The following is a 25,320-nucleotide window of genomic DNA, read 5'->3' on the forward strand; positions in this document are numbered from 1 at the left end:
TGAAACCAACCCATTGAGCTCCTTGAGTTATATATCACAGCTCCAGAATTTGCAAATACTTACATATAGAATCACGAATCCCGAGATAAATCGTGAGTTTCTTACTATTGTTCCTCTTTCAATGTTCCCACCAAGTCTCTCAATGTTAGTTTTGAGTGGGATGGGGTATCCTTGGAAGTATATGAATGACATTGGTTCGCTGCTGCCAAATCTTGAGATTCTCAGTTTACGATGTTATGCATTTCGAGGCCCAGAATGGGAAATAACACAGGGGAGTTTTTTGAAACTTGTTGAACTTCGAATTGAAGACACTGATTTGGTGCAATGGAGACCTCAACGTGGAAGCCTCCCGAGGCTCCGTACACTGATCATGATGCACTGCTACAAATTGCAACAACTCGATTTGCCGGATGATCACTCTTTCATCAAGACCATTGAATTAGTGGAGTGTAATCCTTTAGCTGTGGCTTGCGCCAAACAATTAAAGGTTAAGTTTTTCTTTAAACTTATCATCCATTCTTCTTTTTGAGCTCAAGTGACTCTGCAACTTGTCGGACTTCTTAATCTTACTACCAATATTTATCAAGTCTTAAATTTTGATGTCACAATAGGCTTCTTCTCTTTTTCCACAGACAAACCAAGTCAATTCATGTCACAATAGGCTTCATTTTAAATTTTGATGTGTTTTTATTTTATTTAATAATTGAAATATATATCTTATGTTATAGTCACAGTGTTTAGGTTGTCCATCTATATTGAAACTTGAATGCTGAATTGTGTATGTAGTTTGTATATGTAACTTATTTCTGTTTCAATTTCTTAGAGATTGATAATTCAGATTAGCAGAAATGTCTGGCTTGTTTATTGTGTTTCCCCCCCTCCCTTTTGCATATGATTGAGATTGATATGTAGAAATTAAATTGGTGGAGTTTTACTCCTTTTTTGTTTCATTTTAGATGATATTATGTGTAATAGCAGATGTTGAATCAATTATGGATTTGGTTTATTCTATTCAATAGACAAGTGAAGAACATTGAAATTGTGTTAGAAACAAAAACATGATCACCTCATAATGTTTATTTTCTATTTTTTACTCTCTCCGTCCACCAATTAAAGGCCTAGGGAAAAAAACACGGGTTTTAAGAAAAAGTGTATTTTTATTAGTTGAGTGGAGAAAAGGTCCACTTTTTAAGAAAAAATGTATTTTTATTAGTTGAGTGGAGAAATGGTTCCACTTTTTTGTAAAGAATCTTTGACTTTTTTGATTAAATAATGAATAAAAACTTACCAAAAATAGGTAGGCCTTGTTTTTGTGGACGTCCCAAAAAGGCAAGTAGGCCTTGAATTGGTGGACGGAGGGAGTATATTATTAAATGAAACCTATAATTGTTCGTAACATCTATGCTATTGTTATAACGTGGATGGGCCTGCCAGTATGTGTGTTTGGGCCACCAAGGAATTGGGTCAAATAGAATAATTAATCATTGAAGTTAAATATTTCAAATTTAAATTCATAAATTCATAAATTATACGATCTTAAAATTATTTTATCAATAATTAAAAGAAACAAAGAGAAAAAGAATGACTTCTATTTTCTAAAGTAGCCGTCATTTTAGTAGTATATTGAAAAGATTGACTAAGAGAAAATGAAGACGTTGTAATTGATGCAAAATAAGAACACACACATCGACTTACTCGATGTCTTGACTCGAGTTAATTAATGCCTTGAGTCAACCGATGCAGACCTTATTGACTCGAGGCTCGACTTGTTCTATTGAGTCAAGCTCATCCGTCATTATTCAAGGTGCGTGTTTACCTGCACTATAATAAATAAATAAATAAATAAAAGAAAAAAAGAAAAAGAAAAAGAAAAAGAAAAATCCTACTAATATAAGTGAAAGGTTGTGAATTTTCGGATAAGGTTCAGCTTATCCTCAGCGCCACTGTTCTTTCTTCCACACGTTTGCCTAAAAAATCATCAAGAGATCTTCGAATCATTTACTAAAATTCTTGCCCTTCAATCAACATTGCCGTCTTCGTGCATAGAGAGGAAGGGTGCATGTGGTATTGAATGTTTCTAAAATTGTATCAAAACCACTAAACCAGCTGCCGCCGCCGCCGACTTGCGCCAACTCCTCCGCGAGATCAGGTACAGCAGCAGAGAGCTAAAGATCTATCATTAATTTGTTTCATCTCCATTTGCTTATTATAATTCCTTCTTCTTCTCCGTTTCTTTCTTAGGAAATTTCTACAACACGATTTTGTTCTGGGCTAATTGCAGTTGATATTAAGCTTCATTTTGGAGGAAATTTGCAGAGCTAAGCAAATTTCATTTCAACAATCGCATTCTCAGCTTATAATTTGGGTATGGCGGCTTATGGTGCGGCGGCTTCTCTCAAGAATACGATTCAGCGTCTTCTACAATCGTCTCGCATTTCTCTCGTTTCCCACTCTCCGCAAATGTTGCAGCCTGCCTACGACGAGATGGATCGATTGCAGAAAGTTCTGCTAAAATTGGATGATACCGACTGCAGCAAGATCAGGACGAAGGTGAACGCTGTGGATGAACGAATCAAAGAGGCAGTTTGGGAGTTTGAAGATTTACTCGAATCCCATGTCTTACATCAGATTCTTCCACAACTCGAAAGCGAGAGAGACAACTTGTCATTCTCTGTAGAGCTGCAGAGTCTGCAACACCATGTTGATTGCTTCGTCGAGATGGTGAAGACGATGGAGGAGGAATACACTTATGAAATGGAGAATATGGCTGAAGAAGAAGGCGAGCCTATTTCCTCAAGAAGTGATTTTGGTGGAATCAAGTCAAAGATGTTTGGATTATCTGATGAATTTCAAAAAGCCAGAGATGATCTTCTTGAAGATAAACACTATTCGATTATTGGGATGGCGGGCGTTGGAAAGACAACTCTTGCTAAACATATTTTTGAAGATCCATCAATTCGGAGCCATTTTGAGTTTCGAGCATGGGTGAAAGTGGGCAGAAAATGTGAATCTAATGAACTATTACGATGTGTTCTAGCTCAAGTGGATCCCAACGCTTACCAAACACTTACCCAAGGAGATGATGATGATGAGGTATTAGATGGACTATTGAAAGAAAAATTAAAGCATAAGAAATGTCTCATCGTGTTGGATGATGTTTGGGAGGGACAAGCAACAGATCACTTGATCACAAATTTGTTACTAGAAAAGAATATTGATGGAAATATTCGAGTCTTACTTACAAGTAGAAAAGATATAATAGTCACACAGCATGGGTACGGAAGAGTGCGCTTGTTGAATGAGAAAGAAAGTAAGGAATTACTAGGTGAGAAGGTGTTTGGTGAAGAGGGTTTCCCTCCTCAACTTGAGGAACTGGGAGAGAAGATTGCCAAGAAATGTGAAGGTCTTCCTCTTATGATTGTCACGGTTGCAGAGCTCCTATCAAAAGCCGACAAGACCCCGGAATACTGGACCGAGGTACTCGTCAAACAACGTAGTTCAGTCTTCGTGGTTGCATATAATCAAATATCAGAGGTACTTTTCCCAAGCTATGACTACTTACCCCAATATTTAAAAATGTGTTTCCTCTACATGGGAGCTTTCCGTCCATATTTGGATATCAACATAAACTCGCTCAACACTATGATGAGTGCTGATGTGTTTCTTCAACCGAGTGGAGAAGAAAGTTTTGATAGTTTTTGGAAGACATGCTTGTACAAACTTTCGCTCTGTTATCATCTTGTTCTCGACACATCACAAGAGGATGAATATTGGTTTTGGCATAGAAAGTATCGCGTGCATTCTTGTTGGCAGCACGTGTGTAGGGTAGAAGCTAGTAGGATCAAGTTTCTGCATGTCTTACAAAGTTGTGATGATGTTATAAAAGACCAGCGTCGGTTGTGTACCCATTGGAACAGTTTATTATGCTTCAAACAAGTATGTGATTCGATAAAAGTGATTGTGCATCCACCGTCCGTTCTCTCCTTTTTTATGGTCCTTATCACCCATATCCAATCCCAATACATGCCATGGGTTTCAAGTTGCTCAGGGTATTATATGCTGATGATGTCCGATTTTACCATATCTCAACTGGAATTTTCAAACTAGTTTGTCTACGATTTCTTGCCATAACTTACAATGGTGACCTCCCTGCTTCCATATCCAACCTTCTTCACCTTCAATTCTTGATTATTAGTAGACATGAGATCATTAAAAAGTGTGGAGTTCATTCTTTTGTGCCTGTACAAATTTGGGACATGCAAGAACTAGAGTTTCTTGAGATATGGGGAAGGGACCTACCAACCCCTAACTGTGATGCTACCTTGAATAAACTCCACACACTTTTTGGTGTGAGTGCAAACAGTTGTACAAGGGAAGTTCTCAAAAGAATTCCTAATTTAAAGAGTTTATCAATTGATGTGGAGTTGAAGCCTTATGATGATGATGAAACCAACCCATTGAGTTCTTTGAGTTATATATCAAAACTCGAGAATTTGGTCACACTTATATATAGAATCACGAATCCCGAGATAAAGCGTGAGCTTCCTACTATTATTCATCTTTCAATGTTCCCATCAAGTCTCATTAAATTAGAATTGAGTGGCGTTGGATATCCTTGGGGGTCTCTAAATGACATTGGTTCTCTGCTTCCAAAACTCGAGCTTCTCATATTAAGATGCTATGCCTTTCTAGGCCCAGAGTGGGAAATAAAAACGGGGAGTTTCTTGAATCTTATTGAACTTCGAATTGAAGACACCGATTTGGTGCAATGGAGACCTCAACGTGGAAGCCTCCCGAGCCTCCGTATACTAAGGATGAATCACTGCTACAAATTGCAACAACTCTATTTGTCGGATGATCAGTCTTCGATCACGACCATTGAATTAGAGGAGTGCAATCCTTTAGCTGTCGTTTGTACCGATCAATTAAAAGGCAAGGTCTCCATCAAACTTACCACTCGTTCTTTTTTTTGAGCTCAAGTGACTCTGCAACTTGCCCGACAGGTTAGTCTCACTACTTTGATATATATCACATCTTAATGTTTCTTCCCTGCTGCTTCTCTTTTTTCACAGACAAACCAAATCAATTCATGTCACAAATATATAACTTCGTTATAGTCATTGTTCTATCAATTTTCAGGCAAATGAGAGCGCTGAAGTGGTGAAGCGCCGCGTTATCTCATAATTTAATTAGATTGTACTTGTCTTAATTTAAGGATTGTAACTTGCTTTGGATTTTGTTGAGGACTATGAAACCTGAGTGGTTAATTGTGTATGTAGTTTGTAACCGAAATTGTTGTAAGTTGGATTTGTGCGAAAGCATTACTTGTCATGCATGATTTTCACTTTGTTTTGGTATTGTGTGTAATCAGTTGGTGTGTTTTCTTTAATAGATTAAAATTAATCTCAGATTCTGACAGTATATAAGATGTAACTTATTTATGACTCAATTTCTCAGAGATTGATAATTCAGATTAGCAGAAATGTCTAGCTTGTTTATTGCGATTTTTCCTCCCCGTTTGCCTATGAATATGATTGAGGTTGTTGTGTAGATAGACACACGATAAACACGTGAAGATTTCTTGTTGAATTGCTGGATTTATAGAAATTAAACTGCTTGAGTCGTTTTACTCCTTCGTTTCATTTAAGATGATATATATGATGTATTATAGCAGGTGTTGAACATTGAAATTTAGTGAATGTATCAGTTTATGATATCTGTTTATCATTTGGATTCAAAGATTCAATGCCACGAGTTGCGATTTAGTGATGTATCAGTTTATAGCTGTTGAGAATAAGACACCAAAGTCCGTAAAAGCAGCAGGAAAACAAGGATCCCTTAAAGCAGCAGGAAAACAAGGATCCCTTAATCAAGGGATCCTTATATGACTTTGTATCAGCAATATTAAATATCATCTCCCATCAAACACTATAAATGGGAGAAGTGTATCAGTAGAAAAAAAATACAACAAGCAATACAACAACAATTATCAATCTTCTCTTTTCTCTGCATTATGACAAATACCATGTGTTAACATGGTATCAGAGCAGATTTCGATCTTAGGAACTCAGAAATATATCATCATTGTTCCAACCCTTGCTCTAACCTTTTTTTCACCAAAACAGTAGCCATATCCTATCTTTTTTTCCTTTTCCTGAAACAGAAAAAAATCAAACAAAATGTCAGGTGAAACCCAAATTACAGAAACCAAAAATCCTTCAGAAGAGTTAACTCTTCAAATTGCAAATCTAGTTCGGAATTCAGACAACGTCATTCTGGGATTCAAACTAGATGGGAACAATTATCCCTTATGGTCTCGCCTTATGAAAGTAGCCATCGGGAGCAAGGGAAAATCCAGCCATATCACTTGGAAACCACCACCACCAAAGGAATCCGATTCTGACTACTACAAGTGGGAAGAATCAGATTTGTCAGTTTTCTCATGGCTTATACAAAACATGGAAGGAAAATTGGTTACCAATTTCGCACAACACCAAACAGCGAAGGCTGTATGGGACAGCCTAGCGGTAACTTACGGGAGTGGAGCCGATCCGTTTCAGCTCTACGACTTAGAAGTAAAAGCCAACAAAGTAAACCAGGGACAACTTACTTTGGAGGATTACTGGAATGAGCTTCAAAGAATTTGGCTCACCATCGATCGGAGGGAACCGAATCCTCTCGGCTGCTGCGAGAAAGGAATCAACAAATATAGGGAACTAATCGCCAATCGCCGATTGTACCAGTTCCTCTCCGGATTGGATACCAAATATGATGCAATTAGAAGAGATATCCTCAAAGAATCCCCTGTTCCCTCAGCCGAGTCGGCGTTTTCAAGGGTACGAAGGGAAGCCGCCCGGCTATATATTCTACAACCGGCAACTAACTCCATCGACACCGGTAACTCTTCATCATCGGGAATTGGAACCGGCCTGGCTGCCTCTCGACTCCCTGCACCAAAGCTCGAACCACCAGCCACCAGAGGACCGCCGAACCACTCCGGCAACCCGTCTTATCGGAAAAAGATTGACAAAACACGACTTTTTTGCACCCATTGTGGTATGAACAAACATACCAAAGAAATGTGCTTCAAACTTGTGGGCTATCCCGAGTGGTGGGAGGACAACCACAAAGCTCCTCAAGCCAAAGGAAAGGCGGCAGTCGGCGTGGAGGTGGCGGCCGGAATTGGGGCAGTGGCGGTGAGCGGCGTCAAGGGAGAAGAGAAGGGGAGAACCGAGAAATGGGAGGGAGCCGGAACCACGGTTCCTCCGATGAACGGCGAAGAGAAGGGGAGAATGGAGAAATGGGAGGGAGCGGCGGAAATTTGGGGAGAAGGTATAGGGTTTGGTGGAATATTTCCACTAAATCCCTCTAACTTTGATAATCCTATTTTAAATCCCTCAAGTTCTAGTTTATTACAGAAAGAACCCCATTCCATTCAAAACTCCCCACCAATTTTCGAAAATTCGAAAAACTCCCCACAATTTTCTGAAAATTGTGAAAATGACCCTAAACACTTTAGAAATTATTCTATTGCGTGTCAAACATTGAAAAATAAAATTGAAAGAGATAGAGGGTGGATATTTGATTGTGGGGCCACGGATACAATGACTTTTGACAAAACTGACTTTCTCGAGTCATCTAAGTCATCTAGAACACATGTCCAAACTGCCAATGGGAATTTGACACCGGTTGAGGGGACTGGAACTATACAAATCTCTCCGACTTTACGACTTTCAAATTGTCTATATGTCCCGTCTCTCTCTCACAAATTAATGTCGGTCAGCCATGTTACAAAAGAACTCAATTGTACCATGCTTATGCATCCCCACTTTTGTTTTCTCCAGGATATCCGGACAGGGAAGATACTTGGGCGTGGCACTGAGCGAGATGGATTGTACTATGTGGATGACATAGCTCAACACGGCACGGTGATGCTGGCTCACGGAACTGCAGACCGGGAAGCCTGGCTTTGGCATCGTCGTTTAGGGCATCCTTCCACGGGTTATCTTAAGCTTTTATTTCCTAAATTAGTGAAAAATGAAATTTTATCTTGTGAAGTCTGTGTTCTGGCTAAAAGCCACAGACAATCCTTTAAACCTAATAACACTCAAGTGAATTCTATTTTTTCACTCGTACATTCTGATATTTGGGGACCATCACCTGTTATGGGGGGTCAGGGTTTGAGATATTTTCTGCTTTTTATTGATGATTGCACTCGGATGACTTGGGTTTATTTTCTTAAACATAAGTCTCAGGTTTTTGAAAAATTTACTCATTTTTATACTATGATCCAAACTCAATTTCAGAAAAATATCCAAACGCTTAGGACTGACAATGGGGGCGAATTTGTTAACAATTCTATGAAAGAATTTTTTCAACAAAAAGGAATGATTCATCAAACAACCTGCCCCCACACCCCGGAACAAAATGGTGTTGCCGAAAGAAAAAATCGTATTTTACTCGAAATGACTCGTGCTATGATGATCGAGTCTCATGTCCCCATATCCTTCTGGCCTGAGGCTGTTGCAACTTCTGTTTATCTTATAAACCGTCTCCCAACCAGAACTCTTCAGATGAAAACTCCTTTACAGAAATTGTCCACCTTAGCTAATATACCCGCTGCCCTTACACTACAACCACGAATCTTTGGTTGTTCCGTATTCGTTCATGTTCCCAAGCATGAACGGACAAAACTCTCTCCTTGTGCCATTAAGTGTGTGTTTGTGGGCTATGGGGTCAATCAAAAAGGGTATAGATGTTACAACCCCAAAAACTGTCAAATTGTGACCACCATGAACTGTAACTTTCTCGAAACTGAGTATTATTACAGTAACCACCATAACAGTCAGGGGGAGAGTGAAAGTGAGAATGAGAGTAGGATAGACTTGTTAAGATGGTTACCAATGCCAGTCCCGGAAGCAGATCCAACAGAAAAAGTTAACCTAGCCACCGAGCTTACTTCATCCACATCTGATCAATCCAATCCACCGCCGCCCCAAATATCTTCTTTGCCACTGATATCTGAGGTGAGAAATTCTGAACCTATTACTATGATTTCGGGTTCTACTGATCCATTTTCTCAAATGGTTGAAGAAGAAGAACAGGAAGTACAAGAGGAACATACCATCAGTGCAGAAAAGGAGAAATATGTGTTACCCCCTAGAAGTACTCGAGGGATTCCTCCTAAACGTTTTTCACCAGAAAAGTTTGGGAAGAACACTCGGTATTCTATTGGGGGTATCGCCAAAGGGAACCTTTCCAAAACTGCCGCTGCCTACGAAGTAGCTTTGTATGACGAAGAGATCCCAAAGAATGCGGAACAGGCCATAAAGATTCCACATTGGAGAGATGCCATGAAGAAAGAAATAAGTGCACTGAATCGAAACCATACATGGGAGAAATATAGACTACCAAAGGGGAAGAAAACTGTAGGATGCAAATGGGTCTTCACAATCAAAAGGAGACCGGATGGATCTATTGAGCGTTACAAAGCTCGATTGGTCGCAAAAGGATACACACAGATGTATGGGATCGACTACGAGGAGACCTTCTCACCTGTTGCAAAGATGAACACTGTCAGAGTGCTCCTCTCAATTGCTGCTAATAAGGACTGGGATCTTCATCAGTTCGATGTTACAAATGCTTTTCTTCATGGAGAGCTTGAAGAAGAGAGAGAAGTCTACATGGAGGTGCCTCAAGGTTTTTCAGGAGATTTTGGAGAGGGTGAAGTCTGCAAGTTGAAGAAAACCTTATATGGACTCAAACAGTCTCCCAGAGCCTGGTTTGGGAGATTCACAGCAGCTATGAAGAAATTCGGGTACCAGCAAAGCAATTCAGACCACACCTTATTCTTGAAGAAACGAGGTGATCTTATTTCTTGCTTAGTCATTTACGTTGATGACATGATCATAACAGGGGATGACTTAGAAGAAATCCAGAAGTTGAAAGCAAATCTTTTCAAGGAGTTCGAAATGAAGGACCTTGGGAGACTAAAGTACTTCCTCGGGATCGAAGTACTCAGATCGAGAAAAGGGATTTTTATCAATCAGAAGAAGTATACTCTTGACCTTCTTGCAGAAACTGGGATGCTAGATTGCAAGCCAGCAGAAACTCCTATTATCGTAAATCATGGGCTACAAATTGTGGAAGGAGCTCAGTTAGCCGATCGAGGACAATATCAGCGTCTGGTAGGGAAACTAATCTACCTTTCCCATACTCGACCTGACATTGCTTATGCTGTTGGTGTTGTTAGTCAATTCATGCACCAACCACAGGCTGACCACATGGAAGCTGCGCTCAGAATTGTGAGATATTTGAAGAAGACTTTTGACTATGGAGTGCTGTTCAAAAAGGCTGGACACCTTGAGATACAAGCTTACACTGATGCTGACTGGGCAGGAAACCCGAATGACAGAAAGTCAACAGCTGGATACTTTGCATCTGTGGGAGGAAATCTTGTCTCATGGAGAAGCAAGAAACAAAAGGTGGTTGCTCTCTCAAGTGCAGAATCAGAATTCAGAGGGATCAAGAGTGGGTTAACTGAAGTCCTTTGGCTAAGAAGATTGTTGATGGAATTAGGCCTTCACCCAACAAAGACGTGCAAATTGTACTGCGACAACAAGGCTGCCATCAGCATATCCGAGAACCCAGTTCAACATGATAGAACTAAACATGTCGAAGTGGATAGGCACTTTATCAAGGAGAAGATTGAAGAAAAGATTGTGGAGCTCCCGTTTGTGAGATCCGAAGATCAGCTCGCTGATATCTTAACCAAGGCTGTGGACTTCAAAAGTTTTTCAGAAGTTCTTTCCAAGTTGAGCATCGGAAATCCTGTCACTCAACTTGAGGGGGAGTGTTGAGAATAAGACACCAAAGTCCGTAAAAGCAGCAGGAAAACAAGGATCCCTTAAAGCAGCAGGAAAACAAGGATCCCTTAATCAAGGGATCCTTATATGACTTTGTATCAGCAATATTAAATATCATCTCCCATCAAACACTATAAATGGGAGAAGTGTATCAGTAGAAAAAAAATACAACAAGCAATACAACAACAATTATCAATCTTCTCTTTTCTCTGCATTATGATAAATACCATGTGTTAACAATAGCTAGTGGCCAACTGGCCATTGCTCTATTGTGAATCTGTTTTAAGATTGTTGCATTTTATTGAGAATAAAAAGAAATAATTGTACATGCTGGTATATATGCATGCACTTTAGTTTGCTGCTATTTTCTTTTTCCTTCCTTTTTATTTTGCTGATGTGTCTTCACGCTTTGTGCGTGTGTGTGATTGTTACTGCAGCAACTCTGTTTATCATTTTATTACATATTGTGGAAGAGATGTTTACTGCATGCAATTAATCTGACACTAAAATTACTTGTAAAATTGAATCAATTTCGGTGTTTAATAATTAAGATTGAAAGAAATGTCTCGAATTACATGTGTTCGAGATCATAATTTTTTTTGGCTGTTAAAAATATAATTAAATAGTGTTTCAGGTAATATTGAAATTATTAATCCGATTTAGAGATGCAACTGAGAGATGAGCGAAGTAATATTCACTGAATATTATTCAGCTCAAGCTTGATTAATTCACCCATACTAGCTTACTCTTGAAATGAATTTTTTTAAGTATATTGAAATTTAAACTTTCATTATTTCCTTCTAATGAGTTTATTTGCAAACTAAAATGACATAGTAGTGTCAGATTCATATTTCACAAAAAATGTAATTTTTTTTTGGAAACTACTTTTTTATATTTTAAACTTTATTCACATTCAATATTTTTAAAAATCTAATCTTTTCGATTAATATCGAAAACTTGGTTATCCACAAATATATGATCATTGACTATGTGTAATCAATGATGTGCACATGGCCTCAATGTCGACGCATCTGTCTGGATCTGTAGAATTTAAAAATAATGAAGTATTTGATGGGTAGCAATCATTAGTCATTAAGTAATAGTTAAAAACTTAAATCTAATATCCATTGAATAAATCAATGATAATTTTGGAGGGAAATTTTTGCAACCAAAAACCTTGCTTTAATATATATATATAGATAGAGGGTCGCATTCTATGGAGACCACTTCTTATATAGAGAATGAAGACCAAATCAAGGCCATTCATCTCAATCCAATCAATGATCCAGATTATTTCCTGATTTGATTTTTCATGTAATTAAATAATGGTTAATTGCATTTATTTAATCCAAAAAGGGCAAAAACGTCCACTCAAATCCACGAATTATGGCATCTGGTTGAACAAATCCCGAAAATTCATCTTTTCCAATTTTGGGACCTAATCGGTCAATGAACATAATAGGTGAACATTAGTATGTTCATTGTTTTCCTACGAACATTTTGACGAACATCAGTATGTTCATTGGTTTTTCTACGAACATATTTACGAATATCAGTATGTTCATTGATTTTTCTACGAACATATACAACGAACATCAATATGTTCATCGGTGTTTCTACGATCATATTGACGAACATCAATATGTTCATTGATTATTTTCTACGAACACTTCCTTGACGATATGCAGATCTGCAGATCCGGCGGCGGCACGGCGCGACGGCCGCCACCACGAGCGTTCACCATCGCCGTCTTCATCGGCTTCACCCTGACGACGCCGGGGCAGCACAGCCTCGAGAATCCCTCCGCCTGGGGATTGAAGAGAGATCGAAGGGGGTGTCAAGATTTACGACTTAGGGTTTCGGGTGGCGGCGGCTGATATTGATCGGTCAAGAGAGGAGAGCGAGGGCGGTGGCCATGGCACCCGGTGGTCGCCGGAGATCGAAAGAAAATAGTGCAGATTTAGGGATCTAGAGTTGAGGGCGAGCGGCGGTGTTCGTGGCTCCACCTGCGACGGCGGCCATTACCAAGGAAGGAAGGGACGATGATTTTGAGGAGAGACGGACAGACATGGGGGAGCGGCGCTGCTGGTCTGGCGCGGCTTCGCCGGAAAAGAGACCTCCATTGTCAAGTATATGAGAGAGAGAGAGAGATAGAGAGAGAGAGAAATGAATCAGACGTATTTGGTTAGATAGAGAGAGAGATGAACATTTAAAAACGTATGGATAGAGAGAGAAATTAAAATGACCAACTTAACCTTCTAGCAATAAAATAAACGAAAATTATAAAAAAAATCAGCCAAATCAAGACCGTTGGATATTTTAGAATCAACGCACAAGATTTGGTCTTCATTCTCTATATAGGAGAGTGGTCTCCATTGAACTCTCCCCATATAGATATAGCAGCTGAATATATGGCGTTGATGGTGGTAGTATCATCAATGAATACATGTGTAGAGCTGACTTTGTGCAGAGTAACAATTGCATCTTCAAAATCCTTCAACCACCGCCAACACCACAATCATATTTTCAACGCGCTTGATCAACTGGTTGAAAACATTAATCTTCCGTTGCTTAATTTGTTTCTCGCTCTATAATTATTCTTCCACACGTTAATTTGCCTTCAAAATCATCAATACATCCATTTTACCATTTGCATTATACACATCTTTTCAAAATATTCATTCTTGAATGTGGATGTTTCTGAAATTGTATCAAAACCAGCTGCCGCCGCCGACTCCTCCACGAGATCAGGTATAGCACAGAGCTAAAGATCTGTCATTAATTTGTTTCATCTCAATTTGCTTATTATAATTCTTTCTTAGGCGATTTCTACCACACAGTTTTGGAGGAAATTGAATTTCTGAGCTAAGTTTGTGGAAGCAATTTTAATTCAACGATCGTATTCTCAGCAGATTATTTCAATATGGCTGCATATGGTGCAGCGGCTTCTCTGAAGAATACGATTCAGCATATTCTACAATCGTCTCGCATTTCTCTCCTTTCCCCCTCTCCACAAATCATATTCTCAGCTGATTATGGTGCAGCCACTTCTCTCAGGAATGAGCTTCAGCGTATTCTACAATTGTTTAGCAGTTCTCTCGTTTCCCCCTCTCCACAAATTTTACTACCTGCCTACGACGAGATGGGTCGATTGCAGAGAGTTCTGCTAGAATTGGACAAGACCAGCTGCAGCAAGATCAGGACCAAGGTGAATGCTTTGGATGAACGAATCAAAGAGGTAGTTTGGGAATTTGAAGATTTACTTGAATCCCATGTCTTCCATCAGAGTCTTCCACAACTCGAAAGCGAGAGAGACAGCTTGTCATTCCCTGTTGAGCTGCAGAGTCTGGAACACCATGTTGATTGCTTCGTCGAGAAGATAAAGATGATGGAGGAGGAATACACTTATGAAATGGAGAATATGCCTGAAGAAGAAGGCGACCCTATTTCCTCAAGAATCGATTTTGGTGGAATGATCAAATCAAAGATGGTTGGATTATCTGATGAATTTCAAAAAGTAAGAGATAATCTTCTTGAAGATAAACACTATTCGATTATTGGGATGGCGGGCGTCGGAAAGACAACTCTTGCTAAGCATATTTTTGAAGATCCATCAATTCGGAGCCATTTTGAGTTTCGAGCATGGGTCAGAGTGGGCAGAAAATGCGAACCCAATGAACTATTACGATGCATTCTAGCTCAATTGGATCCCAACGCTTACCAAATGCTCACCCAAGGAGATGATGAGGAGGAGGAATTAGATGGACTATTGAAAGAAAAATTGAAGCATAAGAAATGTCTCATCGTGTTGGATGATGTTTGGGAGGGACAAGCATCAAATCGCTTGACAAGTTGCTTAGGAGAAAAGAATATTGGTGGAAGTGTTCAATTCTTACTTACAAGTAGGATACAAATGGCATTCGAGGAGGGTGGGTTCCAAAGAGTGCGCTTGTTGAATAATGAAGAAAGTAAGGAATTACTCGGTGAGAAGGTGTTTGGTGAAGAGGGTTTCCCTCTTCAACTTGAGGAACTGGGAGAGAAGATTGCGTGGAAATGTGAAGGTCTTCCTCTTATAATAGTCACGGTTGCAGAGCTCCTATCAAAAGCTGACAAGACCCCAGAATACTGGACTGAGGTACTCATCAAACAACGTAGTTCAGTCTTTGTGGATGCATATAATCAAATATCAGAGGTACTTTTACCAAGCTATGATTACTTACCTCAATATTTAAAAATGTTTTTTCTCTACATTGGGGCTTTCCCTCCATATTTGGATCTCTGGCTACCCATGCTCAACACTACGTTGAGTGCTGAAGTGTTTCTTCAACCAAGTGGAGAAGGAAGTTTTGAACTTTTTTGGCCGACATGCTTGGACAAGCTTTCGAGGTGGCATAATCTTGTTCTTGACACATCACACGAGGATGAATATTTATTTGGGGATAGAAAGTATCGTGTGCATTCTTGTTGGCAACATGTGTGTAGGGTAGAAGCTAGTAGAATCAAGTTTCTGCATGTCTTACAAAGTTGTGATGATGTTATAAAAGACCAGCGCCGCTTGTGTGCCCATTGGAACAGTTTATTCTGCTTCAAACAAGTGTGTGATTCGATAAAAAGTGATTGTGCATCCACTGTGCGTTCTCTCCTTTGTTATGGTCCTTATCACCCATACCCACTGCCAATGCATGCCATGGGTTTGAAGTTGCTCAGGGTACTACATGTTGTTCGTGTCCGGTTTTACCATATCTCAACTGAAATTTTCAAACTAGTTTGTCTACGATATCTTGCCATAACTTACAACGGTGACCTCCCTGCTTCCGTATCCAACCTTTTTCAACTTCAATTCTTGATTATTTATAGATATATGATCATTAACAAGCGTGGGGTTCAGTCATATATGCCTTTGCAAATTTGGGACATGCAAGAACTACGGTATCTTGAGATATTGGGAAGGGACCTGCCCACCCCTAATACTAATGATGCTGCCTTGAATAAACTCACCACACTTATTGGTGTGAGTGCAAACAGTTGTACAATGGAAGTTCTCAAAAGAATTCCTAATTTAAGGGATTTAATGATTGAAGTTGTGTTGAAGCCTTATGATGATGATGAAGAAACCAGCCCATTGAGTTCCTTGAGTTATATATCAAAACTCCAGAATTTGAAAGCGCTTATGTATGAAATCAGGAATCCGGAGATAAAGCGTCAGTTTCCTACCATTCTTCATCTTTCAATGTTCCCATCAAGTCTCATAATGTTAACTTTGGAAGGGTTGGGATATCCTTGGGAGTCTCTAAATGACATTGGTTCGTTGCTGCCAAAACTCGAGCTTCTCACATTAAAATGCTATGCCTTTCGGGGCCCAGAGTGGGAAATAAAATCGGGGAGTTTCTTGAATCTTATTGATCTTCGAATTGAAGACACCGATTTGGTGCAATGGAGACCTCAACATGGAAGCCTCCCGAGGCTTCGTATACTAAGGATGAAGCACTGCTACAAATTGCAACAACTCGATTTGTCGGATGATCAGTCTTCGATCAGGTCCATTGAATTAGTGGAGTGCAATCCTTTAGCTGTCGTTTGTACCAATCATTTAAAAGGAGAGTTTTCCTTCAAAGTTAAGGTCCGTTCTTCTTTTTGAGCTCAAGTGACTTTGCAACTTGCCCGACAGGTTAGTCTCACTACTTTGCAATATATATCACGTCTTAATGTTTCTTCTCTTTTTTCACAGACAAACCAAATCAATTCATGTCATAAATATATATCTTCTGTTATAGTCACAGTTCTGTCACTTTTCAGGCAAATGGGAGAGCTGAAGGGGTCAGACGCAGCGTTATCCCATAATGTAGATTGTATCACGTTGTCGTCTTAATTTAAGGATTGTAACTTGATTTGGATTTCGTCGAGGATTATGAAACCTGAATGCTGAATTATGCATGTAGTTTCTAATCGAAATTGTTGTAAAGTTGGATTTGTGTGAAAGCATTACTTGTTATGCATGATTTCACTTTATTTTGATCTTGTGTGTAATCAGTTGATGTGTTTTTTTAATAGCTTAACATTTTCAGATTCTGGCAATATACTAATTAATTTCTGGCTTCATATTGCGAGAAGCATTCCAGCAGCACAGAATTATGATCATGGTGACAAATCAAGATTCTTGTTTTGCAGAGTGCTTCTTTTTATTTTTATTTTTATTCTTTTTATTAGAAAATTGTTGATCTGCTTGTATGTATTTTGACTAATTTTCCAGTCGATTTTGCATATAATAAATTTATGATGAACTTTTATTTAGTTGTGACGAGTGGAAAGTTAACCAGAGGATATTATTGATATTGATATTTAATAAATTTAAGATACTAAGTTATAATCAAGCCGAAACAACATCTAATCGATATTTTAATTATAAAAAGTTTAACAATATTTCAATTACATGTGCGTTGGTTGTAAACCCAACATATATACGAAATCATCAATTATAAAACAAAAGCAACCTTTATTTTAATTAATGAATTAATTAGACAAACAAATATATTAAACAAGTAGCTTAATTGCTTATTTAATTTAGTTAATTAGGCAGCTTAGACCTGTAGCCCAATTTCTTGATTATTATAAGAACCATGTATATTTAGTTGGCAAACCCAATCACTTAGTTAATTAAGCCCAACTCAATTAAAAATAATGAACGGCCCAACCCACTTATTTCTCTCACTTACCTTTTTAAACCATTTTATTTCCATCTTTTTTTGTATAAATAATTTTATTTTCATCTTAATTACACTTTAGTTCTTAAAATGATAAATCTATTCTCAGCTATTCTGCCTTGAAAATTTCACTATGGCTGCTTATGGTGCAGCGACTTCTCTCAGGAATACGATTCTAGCGTATTCTACAATCGTCTCGCATTTCTCTCGATTCCCACTCTCCACTAATCTTGCAACCTGCCTATGACGAGATGGATCACTTGCAGAATGTTCTGCTAAAATTGGACGACACCAGCTGCAGCAAGATCAGGACGAAGGTGAATGCTGTGGATGAACGAATCAAAGAGGCAGTTTGGGATTTTGAAGATTTACTCGAATCCCATGTCTTACATCAGATTCTTCCACAACTCGACAGCTTGTCATTCCCTGTAGAGCTGCAGAGTCTGCAACACCATGTTGATTGCTTCGTCGAGAAGATAAAGATGATGGAGGAGGAATACACTTATGAAATGGACAATATGCCTGAAGAAGAGGCCGAGTCTATTTCCTCAAGAGTTGATTCTGGTGGAATCAAGTCAAAGATGGTTGGATTATCTCATGAATTTCAAAAAGCCAGAGATTATCTTCTTGAAGAAAATAACAATGAACCCTATTCGATTGTTGGGATGGCGGGCGTTGGAAAGACAACTCTTGCTAAGCATATTTTTGAAGATCCATCAATTCGGAGCCATTTTGAGTTTCGAGCATGGGTCAAAGTGGGCAGAAAATATGAATCTAATGAACTATTACGATGCGTTCTAGCTCAAGTGGATCCCAATGCTTACGAACTGCTTACCCAGGGAGATGATGATGAGGAGAAATTAGTTGAACTATTGAAAGAAAAATTGAAGGATAAGAAATGTCTCATCGTGTTGGATGATGTTTGGGAGACACAATCAGCAAATCGCTTGAGAAATTGGTTGCGAGAAGAGAATATTGGTGGAAAGATTCGAGTCTTACTTACAAGTAGAAGAAATATAGGATCCAAGACGGGTGGGTGTGAAAGTGTGCGCTTGTTGAATGAAGAAGAAAGTAAGAAATTACTTGGTGAGAAAGTGTTTGGTGAAGAGGGTTTTCCTTTTCAACTTGAGAAACTTGGAGAGAAGATTGCCAAGAAATGTGAAGGTCTTCCTCTTATGATTGTCACAGTTGCAGAGCTCCTATCAGAAGCGGACAAGACCCCAGCATACTGGACTGAGGTACTCAAACAACATAGTTCAGTTTTTGTGGATGCATATAATCAAATATCAGAGGTACTTTTTCCAAGCTATGACTACTTACCCCAATATTTAAAAATGTTTTTTCTCTACGTGGGATCATTCTGTCCATATTTGGATATCCATCTAAACACGCTCAATGATACTTTGAGTGCTGATATGTTTCTTCAACTGAGTGGAGAAGAAAGTTTTTATCTACTTTTGAAGTCATGCTTGGAAAAGCTTTCGATGCTGTATCATGTTGTTCTCGACACATCACAGGAGGATGTATATTCGTTTTGGGATTGCAAGTATCGAGTGCATTCTTGTTGGCAGCACGTGTGTAGGGTAGAAGCTAGTAGGATCAAGTTTCTGCATGTCTTACGAAGTTGTGATGATGTTATAGAAGACCAGCGCCGCTTGTGTGCCCATTGGAACAGTTTATTATGCATCAAACAAGTGTGTGATTCGATAAAAATTGATTGTGCATCAACTGTCCGTTCTCTCCTTTGTTATGGTCCTTATCACCCATATCCAATCCCAATACATGCCATCGGATTCAAGTTGCTCAGGGTACTGCATGCTGATCGTGTTCGATTTTACCATATCTCAACTGAAATTTTCAAACTAGTTTGTCTACAATTTCTTGCCATAACTTACAACGGTGACCTCCCTGCTTCCATATCCAACCTTTTTCGGCTTCAATTCTTGCTTATTCATAGACATATGATCATTAAAAAGCGTGGAGTTCAGTCTTTCGTGCCTGTGCAAATTTGGGATCTTGAAGAATTAGAGCATCTTGAGATATGGGGAAGGGACCTATCAACCCCAAATACTGATGATGCTACCTTGAACAAAGTCACCTTACTTGCTGGTGTGAGTGCGAACAGTTGTACAAGGGATGTTCTCAAAAGAATTCCTAATTTAAAGGAATTATTGATTGAAGTGGAGTTGAAGCCTTATGATGTTGATGAAACCAACCCATTGAGTTCTTTGAGTTATATATTAGAACACCAGAATTTGCAAACACTTATATATAGAATCACAAATCCCGAGATAAAGCGTGAATTTCCTACTATTATTCATCTTTCAATGTTCCCATCAAGTCTTTCTAGTTTAGAATTGAGCGGCGTTGGATATCCTTGGGGGTCTTTAAATGACATCGGTTCGCTGCTGCCAAAACTCGAGCGTCTCGAATTAAGTTGCTATGCCTTTCGAGGCCCAGAGTGGGAAATAAAATCGGGGAGCTTCTTGGAACTTATTGAACTTCGAATTGAAGACACCGATTTGGTGCAATGGAGACCTCAACGTGGAAGCCTCCCGAGGCTTCGTAGACTAAGGATGAAGCACTGCTACAAATTGCAACAACTCGATTTGTCGGATGATCAGTCTTCGATCAGGTCCATTGAATTAGAGGAGTGCAATCCTTTAGCTGTCCTTTGTACCAATCAATTAAAAGGCGAGTTTTCCATCAAACTTATGGTCCATTCTTCTTTTGGTCCATTCTTCTTTTTGGTCCATTATGAAACCTCAGTGCTGAGTTGTGTTTGTAACTAAAATTGTTGTAAGTTGAAGTTGTGTGAAAACATTAGTCTCTTATCTAAGGACTGCAAATTTTGTGTGTTATGCATGATTTTTGCTTTGTGCATGAATTTAGTTTGCAAGCAAGAATTCTTCTTTACTGCTCTCTATCTGTGTTTATTGCATGTTAATAACAGATTGTGGAAAAGAGATGCGTTTGCTGCAATTAATCTGAATGAATTGTATGACACTTCCATCTCATATATATGTCAAGCTTGATATATTTACCTATATCAAGCTTTATTTCTTTAAATAAATAAATATAAATATTAAATAGAATCAAAATATAAATAAATTCCTTAAAAAGGGATATTGATAAATTAAATATTAATCGAAATACTAATATTTTATTAAACAGGACAAATAAAACCTAAAATCCTTGAAACAACAGACAACACACTAGGGCCAAGGAAGGGCCCAAACAACAAAAGGTTGAAGGACCAAAAGCCCAAAAAGAATTCTAAAGAAAAAAGAAAAGTATGGGCCGAACTCTAAATCTTAAGCCCAAAAACAAAGAAAGATGCGAACTCCAGCAATCCAAAACACAAGGAACTTTGTTTGCGTCATTGATAATTTAGTATAAGCAGAATTTGTTTATAATAGTAGAATTTTTCAATAGGGAGTTATAAGGTTAAATTTATCTATTTTTTATTATTATTATTTATTATTATTAGCTTAAATGGGACTATATACAACCACCCAAAATCCAATTTTGTTGACATATAATTTATAAGTAAAAAATTGGATGAATTGCATGTAACTATAAATGATCAAACTTTTCAAAAGATAAGCTAATCTACGTAAAAAATTCATGTCAAACTCGATAATTCAAATAAATTAAACAGAGTTACACATCTAACAATGTAGAAAATTAATGTTTGCAATTTATCAGTATTTTTATTTAATGTACACTACTAGCCACAATATATTTATTTATTTTAAAATTTTAAATTATGTAAAAATGTCAAATTGTCATTATTTATGAGTTAGATTGCTTGCAGCTGTTATAATTTTCAACGTGCTCGGCTTGATCAACTGCTCAATCTTCATAATTAATCTTTCGTTGCTTTGTTTGTCGCTCCTATAATTATTCTTCCACACGTTAATTTGCCTTCAAAATCATCAATACATCCATTTTACCATTTTCATTATACACATCTCTTCAAATCATTTACTCAAATTCTTGAATGCTTCTGAAATTGTATCAAAACCAGCTGCCGCCGCCGTTGACTTGCGCCACGAGATCAGGTATAGCAGCAGAGAGCTAAAGATGTATCATTAATTTGTTTCATCTCCATTTGCTTATTAGTATAATTCTTCTTCTTCTTCTTCTCCGTTTCTTTCTTAGGCGATTTCTACCACACAGTTTTGGAGGAAAATTTCTGAGCTAAGTTTGAGGAAGTAATTTTATTTCAACGAGCAGCAGATTATTTGGATATGGCGGCTTATGGTGCGGCGGCTTCTCTCAAGAATACCATTCAGCATATTCCACAATCATGTCGCATTTCTCTCGATTACCACTCTACACAAATCTTGCAACCTGCCTACGACCAGATGGATCACTTGCAGATAGTTCTGCTAAGATTGGACAACACCAGCTGCAGCAAGATCAGGACGAAGGTGAATGCTGTGGATGAACTCATCAAAGAGGCAGTTTGGGAATTTGAAGATTTACTTGAATCCCATGTCTTACATCAGATTCTTCCACACCTCGAAAGCGAGAGACACAACTTGTCATTCTCTGTAGATCTGCAGAGTCTGCAACACCATGTTGATTGCTTCGTCGAGATGGTGAAGATGATGGAGGAAGAGTATATCATTGAAATGGAGAATATGGCTGAAGAAGAAGGCGAGCCTATTTCCTCAAGAATTGATTTTGGTGGAATCGAGTCAAAGATGGTTGGATTATCTCATGAATTTCAAAAAGCTAGAGATAATCTTCTTGAAGATAAAAGCTATTCGATTATTGGGATGGCGGGCGTTGGAAAGACAACTCTTGCTAAGCATATTTTTGAAGATCCATCAATTCGGAGCCATTTTGAGTTTCGAGCATGGGTGAAAGTGGGCAGAAAATGTGAATCTTATGACCTATTAGCATGCGTTCTAGCTCAAGTGTTTAACGTTGACGAACTGCTTGAAAATGGGGAGAATTTAGTTGACCTATTGAAAGAAAAATTGAAGGATGAGAAATGTCTCATCGTGTTCGATGATGTTTGGGAGATGCAAGCAGTAAATATCTTTAGAAATTTCTTGCGACATGAGAATATTGATGGAAGGATTCAATTCTTACTTACAAGCAGACAAGCAATAGTATGCACGGAGGGTGGGTGTGAATTTGAAAGATTACGCTTGTTGAATCAAGAAGAAAGTAAGGAATTACTTGGTGAAATAGTGTTTGGTGAAGAGGGTTTTCCATTTCAACTTGAGAAACTTGGAGAGAAGATTGCGTTGAAATGTGAAGGGCTTCCTCTTATGATAGTCACGGTTGCAAAGCTCTTATCAGAAGCTGACAAGACCCCAGAATATTGGACTGAGGTAATCATCAAAAAACATAGTTCAGTCCAGAATATTGGACTGAGGTAATCATCAAAAAACATAGTTCAGTCTTTGTGAATGCGTATAATCAAATATCAGAGGTACTTTTCCCAAGCTATAATTACTTTCCCCAATATTTAAAAATGTTTCTTCTCTACATGGGAGCTTTCCCTCCATATTGGGATATCACGGTAAAGTTGCTCTTCTATACTTTGAGTGCTGATGTGTTTCTTTATCAGAGTGGAGAAGAAAGTTTTTATCTTTTTAAGAAGACATGCTTGGGAAAGCTTTCGATGTGGTATCATGTTGTTCTCGACAAATCACGGGAGGATGAACCTTGGTTTTGGTATAGAAAGTATCGTGTGCATTCTTGTTGGCAGCACATGTGTAGGGTAGAAGCTAGTAGGATCAAGTTTCTACATGTCATACAAAGTTGTGATGATGTTATAAAAGACCAGCGCCGTTTGTGTTCCCATTGGAACAGTTTATTATGCTTCAAACAAGTGTCTGATTCGATAAAAAATGATTGTGCATCGACTGTCCGTTCTCTCCTTTGTTTTGGTCACCCATATCCAATTCCAATACAAGCCATGGGTTTCAAGTTGCTCAGGGTACTACATGTTGGTCAAGTCCGATTTTACCATATCTCAACTGAAATTTTCAAACTAGTTTGTCTACGACTTCTTGCCATAACTTACAACGGTGACCTCCCTGCTTCCATATCCAACCTTTTTCAACTTCAATTCCTGATTATTTACAGACATATGATCATTAAAAAGCTTGGAGTTCAGTCATATATGCCTGTGCAAATTTGGGACATGCAAGAATTAGAGCATATTGAGATCCCGGGAAAGGACCTACCAACCCCAAGTACTGATGATGCTACCTTGAATAAACTCATCAGACTTTATGGTGTGAGTGCAAACAGTTGTACAAGGGAAGTTCTCAAAAGAATTCCTAATTTAAAGGAACTAGAAATTGTAGTGGAGTTGAAGCCTTATGATGATGATGATGAAGTCAACCCATTGAGTTCTTTGAGTTATATATCAGAACTCCGGAATTTGGGAACACTTTGCTATAGAATCAGGAATCCCGAGATAAGGCGTGAGTTTCCTACTATTTTTCATCCTTCAATGTTCCCATCAAGTCTCGGTTGTTTAGAATTGATTGGCGTTGGATATCCTTGGGGGTCTCTAAATGACATTGGTTCGCTGCTTCCAAATCTCGAGTTTCTCCGATTAGAATGCTATGCCTTTCGAGGCCCAGAGTGGGAAATAAAACCGGGGAGTTTCTTGAATCTTATTGATCTTCGAATTGAAGACACCGATTTGGTGCAATGGAGAGCTCAACGTGGAAGTCTCCCGAGGCTTCGTATACTAAGGATGAAGCACTGCTACAAATTGCAACAACTCGATTTGTCGGATGATCAGTCTTCGATCACGACCATTAAATTAGTGGATTGCAATCCTTTAGCTGTGGCTTGTGCCAATCAGTTGAAAGATAAGTTTTCCTTCAAACTTATCGTCGAATCTTCTTTTGAGCTCAAGTGAATTAGCAACTTGTCTGACAGGTTAGTCTCACTACTTTGCAATATATATCACGTCTTAATGTTTCTTCCCTACTTCTTCTCTTTTTTCACATACAAACCAAATCAATTCATGTCATAAATATATATCTTCTGTTATAGTCATAGTTCTGTCACTTTTCAGGCAAATGGGAGAGCTGAAGGGGTCAGACGTTGCGTTATCCCATAATGTAGATTGTATCACCTTGTCGTCTGAATTTAAGGATTTGTAACTTGATTTGGATTTTGTTGGGGATTATGAAACCTGAATGCTGAATTGTGTATGCAGTTTGTTACCGAAATTGTTGTAAGTTGGATTTGTGTGAAAGCATTAGTTGTGATGCATGATTTTCACTTTGTTTTGACATTTGTGTGTAATCAGTTGATTTGTTTGTTTAATAGCTTAAAAATCTCAGATTCTGGCAGTATAATAGTTAATTTCTGGCTTCATATTTCAAAATGAACTTGGAATTAGTTGGTTAGACTCAAAGACAGAGAAACCGGCTTTACAGATAGATTTTCATGTGAGGATCAAACAAGGTGTTAGAATCAGACCAGAGCAGATTGAATTAAATCCACGATTAACTTATTTCTGTTTCAATTTCTCTGAGATTGATTGCTTGTTTATTGTGTTTGTTTACCATCTCTTTTGCAAATGATATATTGAGATTGATCCTACATCACCTCTCATGTCTAATCGAACTCACGCTAAAATTTATATTCTGTTACTTATTAAAATTAAGTTTACCGGTTTAGTTAAATCCCTTAAAAAAGGATATTAATTACTTAAATTAAATATTAATCGAAAAATAAAACATAAAGCCCTTGAAACAACATGC

General features: G+C 38.3%; 2 protein-coding genes across 6 annotated transcripts; both read left to right on the forward strand.

The window, feature by feature from the left end:
- The first annotated feature begins 1,776 nt into the window (after window positions 1-1,776).
- LOC131026511 (putative late blight resistance protein homolog R1C-3) lies at window positions 1,777-5,449 on the forward strand. Of its 4 annotated transcripts, none has more exons than XR_009102327.1 (3): window positions 1,777-2,149; window positions 2,242-5,003; window positions 5,140-5,449. XR_009102327.1 is itself a non-coding variant. In XM_057956387.1 (2 exons), exon 2 carries the CDS (start codon window positions 2,368-2,370, stop codon window positions 4,105-4,107), a length of 1,740 nt encoding a protein of 579 aa, XP_057812370.1. In that variant the 5' UTR covers window positions 1,902-2,149; window positions 2,282-2,367; the 3' UTR covers window positions 4,108-5,449. The 4 variants fall into 4 exon arrangements, 1 of the variants encoding a protein (XP_057812370.1); XR_009102328.1 differs by having other exon boundaries at window positions 1,876-2,149; window positions 2,282-5,003; XR_009102326.1 differs by having other exon boundaries at window positions 1,902-5,003.
- Window positions 5,450-13,305: 7,856 nt separating this feature from the next.
- LOC131026509 (putative late blight resistance protein homolog R1B-23) lies at window positions 13,306-24,846 on the forward strand. Of its 2 annotated transcripts, none has more exons than XM_057956384.1 (3): window positions 13,306-13,616; window positions 13,778-16,533; window positions 24,627-24,846. In XM_057956384.1, exon 2 carries the CDS (start codon window positions 13,789-13,791, stop codon window positions 16,501-16,503), a length of 2,715 nt encoding a protein of 904 aa, XP_057812367.1. In that variant the 5' UTR covers window positions 13,306-13,616; window positions 13,778-13,788; the 3' UTR covers window positions 16,504-16,533; window positions 24,627-24,846. The 2 variants fall into 2 exon arrangements, with proteins under 2 accessions (XP_057812367.1, XP_057812368.1); XM_057956385.1 differs by lacking the exons at window positions 13,306-13,616; window positions 13,778-16,533 and adding exons at window positions 21,413-22,917; window positions 22,962-24,487.
- The last annotated feature ends 474 nt before the right edge of the window (window positions 24,847-25,320 follow it).

The sequence above is a fragment of the Salvia miltiorrhiza genome, chromosome 5 (assembly GCF_028751815.1).
Source record: "Salvia miltiorrhiza cultivar Shanhuang (shh) chromosome 5, IMPLAD_Smil_shh, whole genome shotgun sequence".
In the NCBI taxonomy this organism is placed as follows: domain Eukaryota; kingdom Viridiplantae; phylum Streptophyta; class Magnoliopsida; order Lamiales; family Lamiaceae; genus Salvia; species Salvia miltiorrhiza.

Excerpts from the sequence above, each read along its gene's own strand:
- LOC131026511 (XM_057956387.1), top strand. The coding sequence starts at position 2,368 with ATGGCGGCTTATGGTGCGGCGGCTTCTCTCAAGAATACGATTCAGCGT.
- LOC131026509 (XM_057956384.1), top strand. The coding sequence starts at position 13,789 with ATGGCTGCATATGGTGCAGCGGCTTCTCTGAAGAATACGATTCAGCAT.